This window comes from Oxyura jamaicensis, chromosome 10, assembly GCF_011077185.1.
Source record: "Oxyura jamaicensis isolate SHBP4307 breed ruddy duck chromosome 10, BPBGC_Ojam_1.0, whole genome shotgun sequence".
NCBI lineage: Eukaryota > Metazoa > Chordata > Aves > Anseriformes > Anatidae > Oxyura > Oxyura jamaicensis.
The window spans coordinates 3212248-3229023 of record NC_048902.1 but is presented as its reverse complement, the minus strand read 5'-3'; the positions used below and the strand labels follow the sequence as shown (position 1 = coordinate 3229023).

General features: G+C 41.0%; 1 protein-coding gene and 1 long non-coding RNA gene across 2 annotated transcripts in view; one reads left to right on the top strand and one right to left on the bottom strand.

Annotated features, from left to right (window-relative positions):
* Positions 1–16776, top strand: part of PRTG (protogenin) — an 84718-nt gene that overhangs the window by 19302 nt on the left and 48640 nt on the right. Inside the window, exons 3-5 of the mRNA XM_035336167.1 lie at positions 13941–14085; positions 15100–15233; positions 15539–15676. Coding sequence (XP_035192058.1) covers positions 13941–14085; positions 15100–15233; positions 15539–15676 — 417 coding nt within the window. The remainder of the gene's footprint in view (positions 1–13940; positions 14086–15099; positions 15234–15538; positions 15677–16776) is intronic.
* Positions 14764–15969, bottom strand: LOC118172327. Its single transcript, XR_004753645.1, has 3 exons — positions 15835–15969; positions 15623–15729; positions 14764–14942 (listed from the first exon to the last, which is right to left on the bottom strand). It is a non-coding gene; the product is annotated as an uncharacterized LOC118172327 (long non-coding RNA).

Here is a 16776-nt window from a genome sequence, read left to right as displayed (position 1 = left end):
TACAAATGCATAATGTACAAGAAAATACAGTGGGACTTCCCCAGTTTACTCTTTTCTCTTCCTCTTTTTGAGGGAAATGGGAGAATTTTGTATTTGTTGAGATAAATGAGTGGCTTAAACTATCTTAAGTGCACAAGAGAGGAAGGAACTCTGAGCTAATCTAACCGCGCTTAGCTATTCTCTGTTCCGCTGCTCCATAGATGTGGCAGAAATCTGGGCTAAGTACAACATCTGTTGCGTAGGCCTCCTTTGCCACTTGCAGATACTATTTCGGGGGAGCTTGGTGATATTCTTTTCATGTCTGCACTTGCATTTCCCGGGGATCAGTCCCCTTGGTTGTTTCAGTCCGGAGCATGATGTTTGGGATGGGGGTCCCGGCCTCCCCGTGCTCCAGGTAACACAGCCGTGGTGCCTTGGGTAGCTTTGACTCATGGCCCTGAGCTGAAGGTAAATAATGAGCCTTTGAAAATCATGGGAATGGAAAAATGGCTTGTCAGTGTGTATTAGGGCACACAAGGAATCTAATAAGCAGAGGTATTACCTACTTAGTAGAACATCACTGGTGGCTTGTGCTGGGACTGGGCAAACTGGAAATCCAGCTCTGCCTCCCAGCGCAGCAGTCGGCAGCTGTAGCAAGCAGCCTAAAATAAGGGGCCTCCTTATGAGGTGACTTCCTCCAAAGACTTTTTTTTTTGTTTATTCTGCTTGCTTTTGATATGAAGGCCTGTATGGTAAATCCAGAATAAATATGCAGGTTATTTCCCAGACAGATAAGGGAGTGAAATAAATACACTTAGGGAAAAATACAGGCATTTCCGTGGCATTGAAGGCAACGCGATTTTCATCTGGAAGCCGAACCTCTGATTTGTCCTGCCCTTCCCCACCTCCAGAAATACTGCAGATAAACACTTAGCTAGAGGAATTAAATAGTTTTCAGTGAGCATGCAGTACTGAAAATGCTTTTTGTTACTTTTTTGTTGATGTGTGAAGTTTATTTCTGTTTTTCCCTCTGCTGCTCTCACAGATGTTCTGAATGTTGCTGTTGGTTACTGTGATGCACAGAGGGGCTGTTACAGGGGAGGGCTCTGGGCCGTGTACTGCCGTAGGGGGGCATTTGGTGCCGGAATGAGCTGAAGGCGTTTGGCACAGAGCGGAGGCACCTCTCCTTTCCTTTCCCCACGGGAACGCAGTAATGTTGACATTTGGAGAGGGGGCCGAAGGGCTTGAATTCTCAGCATCTCTCCCCAGCGTTTTGCAGTGAAAAATTGTGCTTTATTCTAGAACGCTGCTTCTGAAACACTGTAGGCAAGAAATGCAGAGTGCTCGTACCTCGCAGGGGCAGCGTTTCTGACAGGCTGAAGACTTGCAGCACCGCCATATCAGCTTACACTCATTCATATGTGGACGGTGTCGGTTTGCCACTGTAAGAAATGGAACCTCGTCCTGCGCCTCCCCCCAGACGCGAGGGAAGGCGCAGTGGTGGGCGGCAGCGGAGGAATGTGTGGGGCCCCGCAATGTCCTGGGATGCGCTCGGCAGCGCTGCCCGTGATTGATGAGCGGGGCAGGGCGAGGGGAAGAGTGGGTATTGCTTTCTACTTAGAGTCTTGTTTTATTTTAGCCAGGAATAGCATTTATTTATTTTTAAAGGTGTGTGACTGATAAATAGAGGTCTTTCCCTCCTGCTGGCATCTGCAGTGGCGTTCATTGATCAGAACAGGGCAGCTTTAGAGCTTGCAGTGTCAGAGGCTTTTGTTGCATAGTGCTGAAATTGGCTTCTCTGTGTTTCACTGAGTAATTATCACATTTTCGTTGATCTTTTTGGGGTCTGTTCTTTGAGCAACCTTTGAATCATAGCAGCCGATCTCTAATTTTCTACTTCTATTCTCTTATCTGCTTTCTATTTTCTTTTTTGCTGCCAAATGAGGATGGTTGTGAAGGGACATGTCTTTTGTTGCACAATCCTGCTTGTGTTCTGATCCTTCATGTTGTAAAGTGCAAAACTGTGCTGGAAGTTCTCCGTGCAACAGTCGGGTTATTAAGCAGAACTAATTCTTCACAGAATGGCAACAACTCCAAAGAAAGGCATCTGTAGGATTAAGCACAGATACTGGAAGGCAATCGCTTGGCAAACTGCTGAAGGAAAGCAGTCCTTGCAAGGGAGAAAGTGGTATGTTCTTTCTCCTGAATGCATGCAGCCACACAAGATGAACGGCTTTGAAGCTGGTTAATGTGGCTTACTGTGTGCCTTTTCTGTACTATTTCCTGCATTTCTGGTCTGAAGAAAAGCAGAGGGGAATTCCTTGATAAGTGTGTTAGCGTTTATTGTGCACTTCTGTGGCCACACACTATTGCCTGGATGATAGATAAAGCTGCGAAGGGAAAACCCCAGCTGGGAAGCCTTCGGAAGTGAAAAGATCAAGTCTCATGCTTGTTTACACGATTCAGTAGGGTGCATTAGTTGCACTATCAATAAACTATTGGATATACAGAACCACCTATTTCTAAACCTCAATTTTTATTTCTGTGAAAACAATGCTAGTGCTATAACTCCTGTGGTGATTTGCATGTCTGGCCTCATTCGGAAGGGCAGAGGTGCAGATGTACTTTTGCCATTAATAAAGTGATTGAGGTGGGGTAATGCATGATGTGTAGCCACGTGAACAGCTTACATACAGCTGCGAGAGCTGAAAGTGCTGCTGTTGCAACATCATTAACTGCTTTGACAAGGTAAAATAGAAAGACTGGTGCAAATTGTTCCTGGACTTTCTTCCTTCAGGCTGGGAGTCTGGATGTTTGTTGTATTGCAGCTCTCCTGGAGCACCATCTCAGCCTGGCTCTGAGAGCACCTGATGGGCAGGGTAACGAACTGGAATCTAAGGTGCTCGTGAGTTAGTGGGGTGTCAGTTAGGGTCCACCTGTTGTTTTCTGTAGCACATTGGTGCTGCCTAGGATCCTGTTTATTGTCACAGCTATGTTAATATGTCATGTTCGAATGGCCTATAGAAGGAGGAAATCGTACAGTCTAATAGTCATCCTGTCAGGTTGTACTTTTCTGTTCCTGCCTGCATGTTTCTGCCTTCAAAAGGGAGCTTTTTGAAGGATGATTATCCATTTCTGAGGAGCCACACTTCTTCAGATGGATGATGTTCTTCTTAATACACAACAGATATTAATTATGAGCTCCTACTGTTGCTAAGGCTTTCCAAAATTTATGGTGAATATGTGCCGCCTATGCAGCAAAAGGAAATAATATATTTCAAACAGTCAGATACATCCTGAATTCAAATCATTGCTTCTATTCTTGGAAAAATGAATTGTTATCTTAGAGATTCCTGGTCCGTTGTGAGGCTTATTTTAATAATTGTGAATCCACAGGTTTTCTGCTTGTTTTTAAAAGGAGAACGTAAACAGCCAGCCACATGTTTAAATGTTGAAAGTCTGGTGTTCCATTTGATGACCTGTTCTGTGCCCAGGAAACAAATATTTACGGGACTGAATGCTTCTGAGAATAAATGGCAATAGGAGGGTTTGCTTCTGCCTTCAGACATCCACGTAGGAGCGGGTTGCGTTTCCAAAACTCCCTTGCCAAAGGGAGGCTGTTCCAGAACCAAATGCATCTCTCTTTTTTTTTTTTTCTTTTTTTTTTTTTTTTTTCCCGGTTGCTTTTTTTCTCTGGAGCAGCCAAAGATGATGCTGTCTTTGAGGCTGTCTCCAGACCTTCACTTCTATAGACCTCTTACAGAGGGGAAGAAAGTATTTGGTTTGTTTTTAATGAGGGGGAAACAAACAAAAACCAAAACCTTGAAACGTCAGGAAATAGAAGGAAAAGGCTATTCCCACTTCTTTGTAGGGGGTTAAAAAAATTATTTTCCTTATCTGGTCAAGTTTTTTTCTCCTTTCCTGTCAACTGTCTTCTGCACGCATCCGTTTGGGTCCTCCTCTTCTCTTGACTTTCTGCAGTGGGAGGTATCTGCAAACTTGCCCCTAACACAGTTTCCATTCTGCATGTGGAGAAGTCAGCATGCTTTCCTATTTTCTGAGGGTACTGCAGGAAAGAAAGAATAAATCATGAATGTATTTCCCTAAAAACCTGCTCCAGAATAGTCCACTTGACTTCCAAGTTGTCCGGAAGAGATGATATTACATGTGAAAATTCACCTAATTTGCTTCATTTTGAGAAGCTGATGGTTAAAACTGTGTTGCTGTGTGTGTGGCCAGAAACAGCTTTACAGAATCAGCCCCGGTCCGAGCGGTCGGAGAGCTTAGTTACATTCAGTGGCCATATTCAGACTTGGTTATTCCTGTACAGAGATTTTTAAAGTGATCATTTGTCAGCCACTGAGTTAGGAGCCTTAAAGAAAGGAGCAGGGAGACATGAAAGTGTTAGGGGAAACAAATGAGATCGCAGCTGACATCTCCAAGGGAACTTTTGTTCAAGAGTGCTTAGGCTGTTGACCTCTTTGCTTCTCCATTTCATTGCTTTTAGATTATAGTATTCCTCAGTACCACAGACAGAGTGGCTAGTTTGTGACTCTGCAAATGCTACTTTTTTTTTTGGGTGGAGGGTGACAGGGTTTCCATGGACATTGCTGTGCAAAGGTTTTAATGCACAGAGAAACCAGTTTGCATCGTGTTTTTAAAAATGTGTTCTTTATATACGAAGTCAATTGTTTATTTATTTATTTATTTCCCCCCCTCTTATCAGGGGTTGGGGAGTAATTCCTAGTGACCTACATCTTAGTTTGGAAATCAGTGTGTAAAGTTACACTACTTAGGTACCTGCTAGCAAGTTAGCAAGAGTAAGAGGGAGGAAAGGAAAAACTGTTGCACCTCCCTCTCTTTGTTTAGTTTTGGGGGTAGAACTAAGTGTAAGGTGGCCTAGAAATAAATATTTTTGCAATAAGGTGACCATAAGTTTTAGTGGAGCAGACTGTTTCCTAGATGTAATTGACTGGTGGTTTGTTGGAGGTGAAACTGCCGTAAGCTTACGGCAGAGCTTACCCATTACCTTAGGAATAGGGGCTTCAAGAAGATTTGACCAGAGCACGAACTGATGATAGCAGAAAGGCAGATGGCCTAAATCCTCACTCATTACCTCATCAGGGGTCTCCTTGGTATTTATCAGTGAAAGCTGTCTCTAATTATCCCTATATGCAGGACAGATTTTGGCCTCTTCGCTACTCAATATGTGATTTTGAAAGGATCTCATGGACTAATTCATCTGAAAGATTTGCTTCTTGCCTACAACCTGCCATTATTACTCTAGGAGCTGAAACGTGAGGAGTAAGTGGTGTGAAGGATCAGTTTTGTCTATAGAAAATGTCAAATTTCATGACCAAACCTGGCTCATTCATTCTCTGTGCTTGCATGTGTTTTCACACTGCTGAAATGGTGTTTCTAATCTCGTTTTTCCAATGTCTGGCTTTTTTTTTATTGTCTATGCTTGTATTTTCTGAAGATTTGATATAACATTCATTTTTTAAAAAAAGATTTTGGCATTAATGTTCATTAAAAAAAAAAAAGTTCAAAAGATTACTAAAAACAGAACAACCTCCTTTGCTCTCCCTCTGATCCGAATGGAGCGATATGTTCCAGAGGTGAGGAATAATACATACATCACCTAGAGAACTGATTAGAGGTATGGTATTTTCACAATAAAAGGTCTCTTACCTCTAAGACAAGGCCCTGAATCAAAGCCAATCGAAATGGTGTCGGTGTGGGGAGGAATATTTGTCAGCAGTCTTAAACATTCACTCTTTCTGGATTTGTTAACGTATCTTGCATGGATGCTAATACCTATGCCAGTAGCTCCAAAACTTGTCATCCCATTTTGATGGGATCCATTCTTGAACTTACCAAAAAAAAAATGTGGTAGGAAGGGAAGAGGAACTCAAGTTGTAGTACGAAGCTAGTGGCTCCCAAGAAACCAAATGCAGCTCTGGAGACTTGAGCAAAGCCTCAGAATAATAGTGATCACTGTAGAACATGACTGTATTTTGTACAAGCTGTAATTCCAATCCACCTCCTTTAAAATGCCTGCTAGGAGATTCAAAATGTCAAATTTCAAAGAGAAAACTTTGGGATAAGCAGATTAATAGTTGTTCTATACAGTTACTGGCAGTGTCAGATCAATGCAGCAGTTTGTATCGTTTAACCTCCCTATTGCATAATTGTAATGCTCTAAGGTAATTGCTGCAGACGGGGCTCCTTTTCCAATACATTTCTGAGCTGTCTCCTTCAAAACTGCTGCTATGGTGTTCAAACCATTGCAAGCGTAAGAATTTTTTAATATCCGTGAAGTCAAAGGGGACCATTTTCTTTTCTTCTGTTTTAATTTTAGGAAGAGAAAATTGGTGTATTAGCTTTACCCTGGAAATATGTTTAACTTGAGAAATATCTGCAAAAATACACAGTGTAATCTGTTTAACAAATAGTGTGGTGATAGGCTAAATGTTATCCTGCTTGCTGATATTTCCAGTATACACAGCAGCCTGTAGAGTTTTTGTTCTGCATGTTCCTCAACAATGAAGACAGATCTTATTAAAAAAGAGAACATTATTTGCACTCCTGTGACTACTTTTCATGTCACTTTGGACTAGAGGAAACATGACTTGCCATCCGTAATTCCAGTTTTGTCTTGAGTTCATATTTTTCATGCTAAAGTGTTTATCTTAGTGCTGTAACTTGTCTTCTTCCTAAAAGTGGGTTCTTAGTGACTGGCTTGATAGAATAAAGGGGAGAGGGAAATTAAAGGTGAAGTATGAAAGTGGAAAACAAAACAGAAAGGTAAAAGGAATTCTTTATAGGGATGAGCACATTTCCAGGCAATTCAAGGGAATACTGCTTTAAAGTCATGTCTAACAGTTCGCTGATAGTACGTCATTAAAACCCAGGGATTAATAGCAGCAGTCTCTTTGCTTCGCATTGAAAAGGAATTAGTTTAATTTGGGAGTAAAGGGTGCAAAGAGCTGTTCTAGCAAAACTATTCCCAAGGCATCAGTAAGGTAAAGTGGGATGGTTTGAAGACTGTGGCTTCTCTGACCGTCCCAGTTATACTCTGTATCTGTATGGATATTAGAGCTGTTATAAACTGCTTCTATAATCCTTTATAATGTATGTTAGCTTTGGAAGTGAAATGATGGAAAAGCTTGTTTGAAATGCTTGGAAAGGCGATTAGATTTATAAGGCAATTGGGTTTATAAGGCCATATTCCTTTCTCGGACTGGAACTGTATGACTTAGGTTGGGTCAAGTAATTCCAGTCTGTGGATGCTGTTCTGAGGGACTGAACCTGTAAACAAGACTTCCTTGTGTATCAGATTAGGATAACGTACAGTCTTCTGCTCTTCCCTCCTGCAAGTACGCAGGGGTGTGCAGCGTGTGCAAACAGCTGGAACAGGGCTGGTCGTTACTCCTCCTCCCTTTGGTACTCCAGGTGTTGCTAAATATGTAAGCGAGAAAAACATCTTGAGAGCTCTATTGTGTGGGCACGTTCTGATGATTAATTAATGTATTTGAGGAGAGGCACGTGAGGAGTTCATGGACGCTACGTCTGTTTTTGACTGAACAACTTCAAATCTTGAATTCGTACTTAACATGTAAATGCGTAGGTTGATGTTTGTTTCTAAGAGTCAGCAAGGCTATTCTCCTCTTTCCCATGTAATTGAGCAGCTGTTGAGGCATCAAAGAGGCTACCTGCTGTAGCTATTGATTATCTTGTCACATTTTTCTCTGAAATACTTTGACTCTCTTGGCTTGAAGATGTGGAAGGATGCTAACAGAGCTGCTCCAATACATTAGCTGTTGAATAGCAAGAGTGTACAAATCGTTGTCCAACTGTAGGCAATCCAAGTTACGCTGACCCTGTGGCACACCTCAGCTGTCTCTTACACCTTAGGGAACGTCTGGCTGGCACTTGGCTTCTACAGAAGGGTTCTTCAGACACTGACTCTTTCTTACATACCATTTTGTTTATGTGCTAGCTTCATTATCTTATCTCCACAGGTTTTATGGCCTATTGATGTAAAATGTACTACGCCGATAAAGCTCTGAAGAGCAAAGAGTGAAAGAGAAGGTGGGAGGAGGTAGAGGGATGGAAAACTTCAAGAGCCTCTTCATACTAGTCTGCTCTGAATAGTCTTTTTGCCTGGGGAAAACAACACAATGCTATTAGATTCCAGAGCTTTCTGAAAAAAAAAAAAAAAAGTGCTTTGGGAAAGGATCTTTACTGTGGCATTTCGTGTGAGGTTACAGTAAGCGCAGTGCCACCATCCCCTGGGTGGGCGGGTAGCAGCCCAGCCACCCCTGTTGGTAGTTGTTGTATTGCCTCCCTCGCCTGCCTGAATACAGCAGGCCTCCCTCATCTGAATACAGCTAAGGCCTGTTTCTTCTTTTTCTGTTTTAGTGATTAGAGTCCTCTCAATATATCTGTAAGACAGCTGTTTCTCTCTTTGGTTTCCTTTCCCAGAACTAATGAGGTCCTAGCTCTTTTAATCGTTCCTCATGGGTCAGGTTCTGTTTTCTCCTGAAATCTTACATTTTTATGCCTTATAATTGTAGGTCAAACAAGACTTGATCAAAATTTTAAGGGTGAATGTAAGAAATCACCGTGCTTGCGGTAGCACATGCAGAATGCTTTTCACATACAGTTATTTATAACTTTACCCACGATACTCCATTTGTGTGAAATTCACCTCTGAACGGTACCTACTTAACCATTTATATGCACATATATACCTAACTACCTCATTTAATTTTCACTGACATCTCCTGGACAATTTGGCAAAGACCCACGCGTTAGATCGCTTGGTGACAGCTCCGGCTTGGTGTACTCACACTGCCCATCAGAAATGGGGAGGAGGCTGCACGTGCGTAGGTTTGCCATGTCTGGACCTGTCAGTGTTCATGTCAGTGTTATTCCTGATCCCGACCAGAGTGGCCACCTGAGTGGCAAATCACTTGGAAATGTGTGTCCGTATAGCCGGGCAACAGGAGTGGCAAAACTCCTTGCATAATCAGTTTTAAGCCTCACTCCTGCAAGGATCACACTATGCTCAAGGCAAATATGTGCAAGTTGGCTACAGTACTAATATCTAATACGCTATGTATTTGTTGCATTTTTGGTCAACTGTTTCAGGGAGAGAGTATAATAAAAATTAGATCAAGAGGAGAAAAACATTAAATTTATCACATGCTATCCTGAAATCCATTGCTCAGGAAACAGACATAGCTTTTTCTTAACATACAGGCTTATTTTCCTTAAGTGAAACCTCTTCACCTGAGAATTAAAAAAAAAAAAAAGTTTCATTTGCAGCTGAGGGCTATTGTTTAATTCTCAATACTATTAACACGTAAGTTCTAGAAATGGCATGATGGCATTAGGCACTTTTGTTTCCACCTGAGTAGCTCATCTATCTGAGTGGCCATTGCCTCTTGAGAAACACGCAAGTGTTTGGTTTGAAGAGTTTCACAATATTTGCTGCAGTCTGGTTAGGTGAAACCCAATTCTCTGCTGCTGTTGCAGGTCAGGGGTTTTGTCTTCCATTCTTTCAATTCCTTTATTATACCATCACACTTCAGTCTTGGGCTAGTGTCAGCTGCTATGTGTGAAAAAATCAGCAAGATTTAGAAGTAATAAATACACAGGGTGTTGGCGTTTCTTTTGCCTTTCAAGACAGCTCATTCGGAAAATCATTTAGGGACATAATGATCATGAGGTGGCCTTGACCTGCCACAGCATCTGGTTTTAGTGCACAGGTGGAAAGTGCGGGCTGTAAGGGAACATCCAAAGTGGTCTGGACTTGTGTTTGCATGAGCCATCTACCTTCACTTAATTCCATAATTTCCTTCACTTAGGAGTGAAGGAAATTATTATTATTGTTAATAATGATAAAGGACTGCTGTATTTTAACAACAACAAGATGTGAGGGGTGAGCATCCCATTAAGAGTTTGACTTTATTGTACCATAACTGTTAAAGCTATGTAAACCTGAATGTAAGTACAGTTTTCTTCCATGCATGCAGGATAGTTTTCAATACGTGTATGTCATGGTAGAGAGAAGCAGTGTTCCTCTGATATTTAATATTATGTTAACAAGTAATCATTTGTCGTTTGAGCCTGAGGGTATTTGCCTCAGTGGTAAGTGCGGGAACTCATACCTGAATTGAACCCCAGTTTCCTTCTGTAAGGCTAATTTTGGGCAGAACTGGGTGTTTTATGCCATCACAAATACTTGTACTCAAAAGTAACTATACAAGCATCTGTTCCCTTTACATAAATTGCAGTAATTTTAAAAATGAAATACAGTTCATAATAATTGTTTTCTTCCTCTGCGTGCAGCATTTGGTATCCTGCAAGTTAAAAAAAGATGGGAGCACCAGCTTCTTGGAGTAACATTAGTTGTTCTGTGGGGTTTTTTTTGGCTATAAACCTGGGAACAAAATGATTAAATAGACTGGAGAAGAGGGGAAACCTCAAATAAAAAGGCACTTACATTTATTGTGTTTTGCAGGGTTGTTTTCAGGAACAACGCAAGTCTCTTGAGACTTTGTTTCTTATCCATTTTATAGAGCTCTGGCCTCTTAACAGCACTGCTTTAATGACTTGCTCTTGGGGTTCTGAGTTGGTATCAGCGTTTGCCATGAAAACAAGTCTGTTACAAAGAGGTCAGGTTTCATGAGACAGCAATAGTCTTGTAAAAACAGATTTTACTGGCACAAATAAAGTCAGAGTTAAGAAGAAACCACAGATTTGTGTAAGGAAAAAAGATACAGAAGGAGCAAGTATTGAGCTAAACTGATAAACAATTTATACATTGAGAATGACTGGGAGATGACTTTTTTTTTTTTTTTTTTTGCTTCTTAAATGACATTTAGTGATGTTAATGAGTTATTCTGAAGATTTTGTGCAGTTCTCTGCAATTCAGACTTTTGCTGTCATTAAAGATTAAATTTCAGGGGGAATACCTCTGTCCTGCTCAGGTGGAAAAATGTTCTTTAGATATTAGCTAAAAGTTGTTACTGTATTTTCTGAATCACATAGTTGAGTCTGTTCTTACTTGCTATTGTGACATTTTGTTCTTGTATTATTAACTTTCTTGACTTTCTTGGAGTTCTTGAGAAGCTCTCTTCTGTCTTTAATCTTTAGCTGTAATGTACAGGGTGCATTGGAATAAATCATTATTTATATATGTTTATGTGTATATAATATATATTAGAGTACTTGCTATCTAGGGCGCGCACACACATATATAAATAAAGCCATATATTAGATTTGTACTCTCACACTGTCCTTTTAAATAACCTCTGTGACATAAGGAAAATTTTGGTGTGATTTTATAGTTCCTCTAGAGACAAAACTTTTACAAGTCTGTAAGAGCTCTGCTTTGCTGGGACCTTTCTGCCTTGTCAGAACGGTCCTTTCTTACATCACGGGCTGTGTGCGACATCTGTGCTGCACAGTGGCTCTCAGACTTGTGTTACGTTGACTTGTGGTGTTCTTATTAAACCTTTATTACATTCCAGGAGATTTTATTTTGAAAGTTAAGCAGACTTGCTCAGCTTGCTTCATCACGCTTTCAATAAATAGGGAATGAATGCCAAGAGCTCGACCTTGTGTTAGACAATCAGTTCAGAACCGCACAGGGGAAGCACTCTGCTGCCTCTCCAGATGATCCGTGTTGTCTGCGCAGGCAGCGGTTAGGATGGATGAGGAAGGGAGGACGCGAGACGTGTTGGGATGCTTTCGTTTTGCTCTTCTGTGGTGGAAAGCTATGGTAGAGTTGGACAGCATCAAATCCAGCAGAAAGCAAATCCCACGAGTTTAGAGTCGTGGGAGCAATCTGGTGTACATGCAGTTTGCCTTGCACTGAATCTCAGCTCTGTGAAACTGAACTTTGGTCTGTAGAAAAAACTATTTTGTTTCTTTTTCCTTCTGATGATTTCATAGCAACCAAAAGAAGATATCTGCTTAGGGAGAAAACTGCTTGAATGTTTCCTCTCCCTGTCCCATCTCCACCCCATCCACCTATAAGGCTTCTGTTGTAACTTTTAATCTATGTTGTGGCTTTTATTGTTTGTTCTTTTAATTAAGTGGCTAATTAGGACTTAACCATGAGGTTTATGAATCTCTTACTGCTCAAAAGTGAAAGGAATAACTGAATGCACAACGTAGGGAATTGGGTTAAATTCTGCAGGTGAGTGAGTCTGGGTCTCCCTGCGGTGCGGGTGGGTCAGCAACCGGCTGTGGGCTGTGCTGGGGCTGTGGGGTCCTGCTGCCAAAAGCCACGGCCAAGCACGGAGCTGACCTTATGCACAGATACCAGAGCATCTCTGCATGCTTCCTGGCGGTCTGAATCACATTTGAGGTGCCAGACCTGGATTCCAGTGGCCATGGCGTTCTCATCATGTGGTGGCAAGTGCTTTCAAAGGGTGGTTTGGTAGTCTTGTTAGCCAGCGTTTGTGGGAGGGCTGCTCGCAACACTGCAACGCTTGGACTCTGCTGCTATCCTTAGGACTGTTCATTCCCATAGTGCTGATGGAACTACCAAAATGCAGTGCAAAAAAAAAAATAATAATAATAAAAAATTCTGAGCCAGGGTATGAAATAGCTATACCAGTAATAGGAGTCTTTAACTTACGTGGGTAAGTCTATGTTAGCAGTTAGTTTGTGCGGTGGGGGAAAGCAGTCACCTGATGGCACGTTTCCTTCACGCTCCAAAATCTAATTTATTGATGCTGTGCAGGAGTATTACATTGTGGGGTGGTGGTGGTCGGAGGGAGCATCCATTAAGACGCTCGGTGTGCATCAGTGCTGGACGTGCACCCTGTACAGCAGGGCGTTACTGAGAACACCTCGCAGCTAATACGATGTAAACCAAATTCAATGAATAAACAGAACAGAGGAATTCTTTCAACGCAAAACTTGAAAGTTAAGAGATGGGTAGCCTACTAATATTGCCTACTACATCGTGGGTTTTTAGAATTTACACAAGAATTTACTCTAAATCTGATTTTAAAAACAAATCAGTATCATGGGGTTTTACAGAGATTGTTCCCTGTGCAACTACAGGGAATGTGAATGCACGTGGAATTATTCATGTTGTGAGTTACCCGAGATGAGTTGCCGCTGATTAGATGCTCTTTGTGTTAATTATGTAGTGAGCAGCAGTAAATAGAGCAATTAATTAGAGGCTTTTGTATTCCTTTCCCTTCAGCTTTTATTTCCTGATCAATTTCTTAGGTGTCTGTTAGATGGAAGGTATTTATCGATCTGCCATTTCAGTTGGCTCAATTTTGCCAACTCCTGAAGTTGTAAGTGCTTGAAATTTTACAGGGAAGCAATGGGTGTTCACCTGGGCTTTTGGGACGAAAGTGTTGGTTAAAAATTTGAGATTGTTGTAGTTTTTTTTTTTTGTTTTTCTTCTTTTTTCAATCAAACCAACTTGTCCAACTTTGCAAATGCATTTACTGAAGTGAGTGTTATTAAATGACTGAAGTGTGACTGTTGGGATTCAAGAGTTGTTCCAGAAATTTTCTATTGCAGTCAGATTTTTTTTTGATGAAGTGTAGTGGGGCCCAAAGTTCTTGCATCGATGTGAATTGCAATAGTTTAATAACCGGTGTGCTTTCTAGTTGCGTGCCAGTCCATTTGTTCACCTCATTCTATTTGAGGGATTCACGTTAATTTTGGTTGATATATATATATTTTTAAACCAAATGAAGTTAAAATAAAAGTATTTTTAATATACCTGCAACCAATGAAAGCAGGTGTTGAGAAAAGTTTATAAGGTACTGAGACCAGTCTTTCTTTACATGTAGAAAAGAGGACGATATGAAGTATTTTGGAGTATTTTTTCAAGTTGACCTATGATCTGGAGTTTGGTTTAGCCTACGTTTTTTCCTCACTTGACTCCTTCAACTTACATGTTCTCTTATTTTTAGCCATTTCTGCATTTGAAGTCCAGCCGCTTTCAGCTGAGGTTCAGGAAGGTGGAGTAGCTCGATTTGTCTGTAAAATAACAGCAAACCCTCCTGCCGTTGTGACATGGGAAGTGAATCGAACAACGTTACCTGTAGCCATGGACAGGTAAGTAAACTTGCACATTGTAGAATGTCATTTATTCTCTGTGATAATTCTGGGCCTGCTACAAGAATGAAATCTGAATACTTGCAATGACAGTACGTTAAAAAGGTTCCATCTGTGTAGTATGTCCACTGCTAGTGAGACGGTAATAGCTGTGTGGTTAGAGTCATGAGCACAGGCCAGGCACTTGCAATAAACATAGAATGAGAGAATGGCCATTGACCTGTGAATTGTTATTCACAAATTTTACATGCAAGTCATTCTTAGGAATGGGAATTGCTGTGGGATACAGAATAGGAGGACTTTTGCTGTGGGGACAGTTTGAACGAGTGTGATTGTTTTCACAGGTGCAATGTAGAAGAATTAATACTGAACCTGTGGGTGTTTTTTTCTTTCCTTTTTTTAAGGGCCTATGAAGAACTATGTATGTAGAAAACTGAGTTAAAACACTTCATGCTAGGGAAATTCTGCTCAGGGAGACTTGTATTTTGAGTCCATTAACTTGAGGTGTATAGCCTGTTCTGTGCTGGGTATTCTCCCTAGCCAGACTGCGATCATTCAACCTACTCCCATCCTTCTCAGCATGTAACTTTTGTTGAACATGTCTGAGACACCTAGCATGCAAAGGAAGGTAAAAAGAGAAACATGAAAGTTGAAAGCATAGGTGGGTTTATTGGAAATGGTATGTTTATTATGCAATGGTAGCAGAAATTGCTGCCAAATAATCCCACCAACTTGAATAATACGGACATGGTAGCTGGCTAAAGAAGGCTGGGATGACTGCTTTTGAGGATGAGAAAGATCTGCTGGTTAAAACAGATTCTTCTGCTCTCATGCTGGCGTTAATCAGGGAATCGCACCTGTAGTTAAGGAATGGAGAGAGGTGAGTGATGTATAGTGTTTTTTGAGTCTCCAGCCTGCTGTTCCCAGGTCAGTGTAGCAATGGCTATTTATAAACCAAATACTCCTTTCACTGGCGGAACATTTATCTACATTTCTTTTTTGTTTCTTTGACAGAATAACCACTCTACCTACAGGAGTTCTTCAAATCTATGGTGTTGAACAGAAGGATGCTGGGAGCTATCGATGTGTTGCCACAACAATAGCCAGTAGACGTAAGAGCACTGAGGCAACACTGAGTGTTATTCCAGGTACTCAGCATGTGAGATTTTTCCACAATATTTTAGTTATCTTAGTACTGTAGCAAAAACACTTACTTGCATTGAAGGGCTCTAACTGCCCTCTAAAACACTCACCAAAATAATAATTTTACTTATATCTCGTGGCTAAAGTATTGTTTGAGATATATAGATATTTTTTACAATTACTGAAATACGGATTTGATGTATATTTAACTTCAAGCATCCTTTAAAAATATGTATAATTAAGCTTTTGTTTAATTGCCCTCACTTTCTTTGTTCTTTTTTTAAAAAATTATTTTTATTTTTCTCCAAAGCTTCAGACTTGAAGCCTTTTCACAAGCCAGCTATTATAGCTGGTCCTCAAAACATTACGGCATCTCTTCATCAAACTGTCATACTGGAGTGCGTAGCCACAGGGAATCCAAAGCCAATCATCTCATGGAGCCGGTTAGGTAGGTCTTAAAATTACAGCATACAACATCGAGCCTGTGGAGAGGAAGTGAAACTGGAAAGAAAGGATTTCAGCAATTAGGCTACTGTTCTGAGGCTTCATGTAGTAGGCAATGATTTGTAGGTGAGGGTAGGATAAGTGAAACACTTTGTCACGTACTTGCATACTGCTGTAGAGAACCCCTGAGGTTTCCTGAGGCTTGCCTGCTTCTGTTACCAGTCCTGAACTGCCCCCAGTACATTATGGACAGTGAGCCAGGTGGGGTGCCAGGTGGGGCAGTGACCTCAGGAACCTGTGAATCAGAATAGAATCACTGCTAAGTTAGGGCAGATTGGACTGACTGCATCCTCCAAAACAATCCTGTAAATGTTTCTCCCCCTATTCTTCTTAAAAGCAGCCTGTGAATGGGATTTGGACATTGTATTAATGGGCTGTTCAGACCCTGGATTGCCTTAGAGCCCAAGTAATCTGACTGGAAGGGGAAAAGAGGAGAGGGAATGTAATAGGAGTAAGAATGTTCATCAGCGGAACCCCTTTTTGCTATGCAAATTGCCTCTGTTTTCACATCTCATTATACGTACCTAAATGTGAAAGGCAAGACTATACCTGTAGAAGCAAATTGTCAAAAGTTTTCCTACCTTTTATTTCTAGAAGTGGGAGAAATAACTATTTCCTCATTGATTCAGTAGCTCTTGTAGACAAATTTTATTTTTAAAAAAGTTGTGTGACAGTTAGCTTAAGGTTTTTTTCCTTAGAAAAATAAAATATATGGTAATCAAATATGTTTATTTTATCCCCAGCATAATTCAGATGGAGGTGGATGATACCTGTTGGTAGTGATGAACTGAATCTTAGTGCAAGACAGATGGGGAGGGTGACTGGGAAAATGGCATTAGAGGAGACTCCATAGCTGTGATGGAGAATATCAGATATATCGTCTTACTAAGTGGAGTAACCCAACTGTCTGAATGGTCAGATAACTAAGAGTTAAGTGCAGACAAATATAAAATGGCAATCTCTGAAAACTCATCTGTGAATTTCCTTTGCATTTTTTGACCTTTAAACTCAAATCCATGCCATTACTATTTAGGCAACCTTATT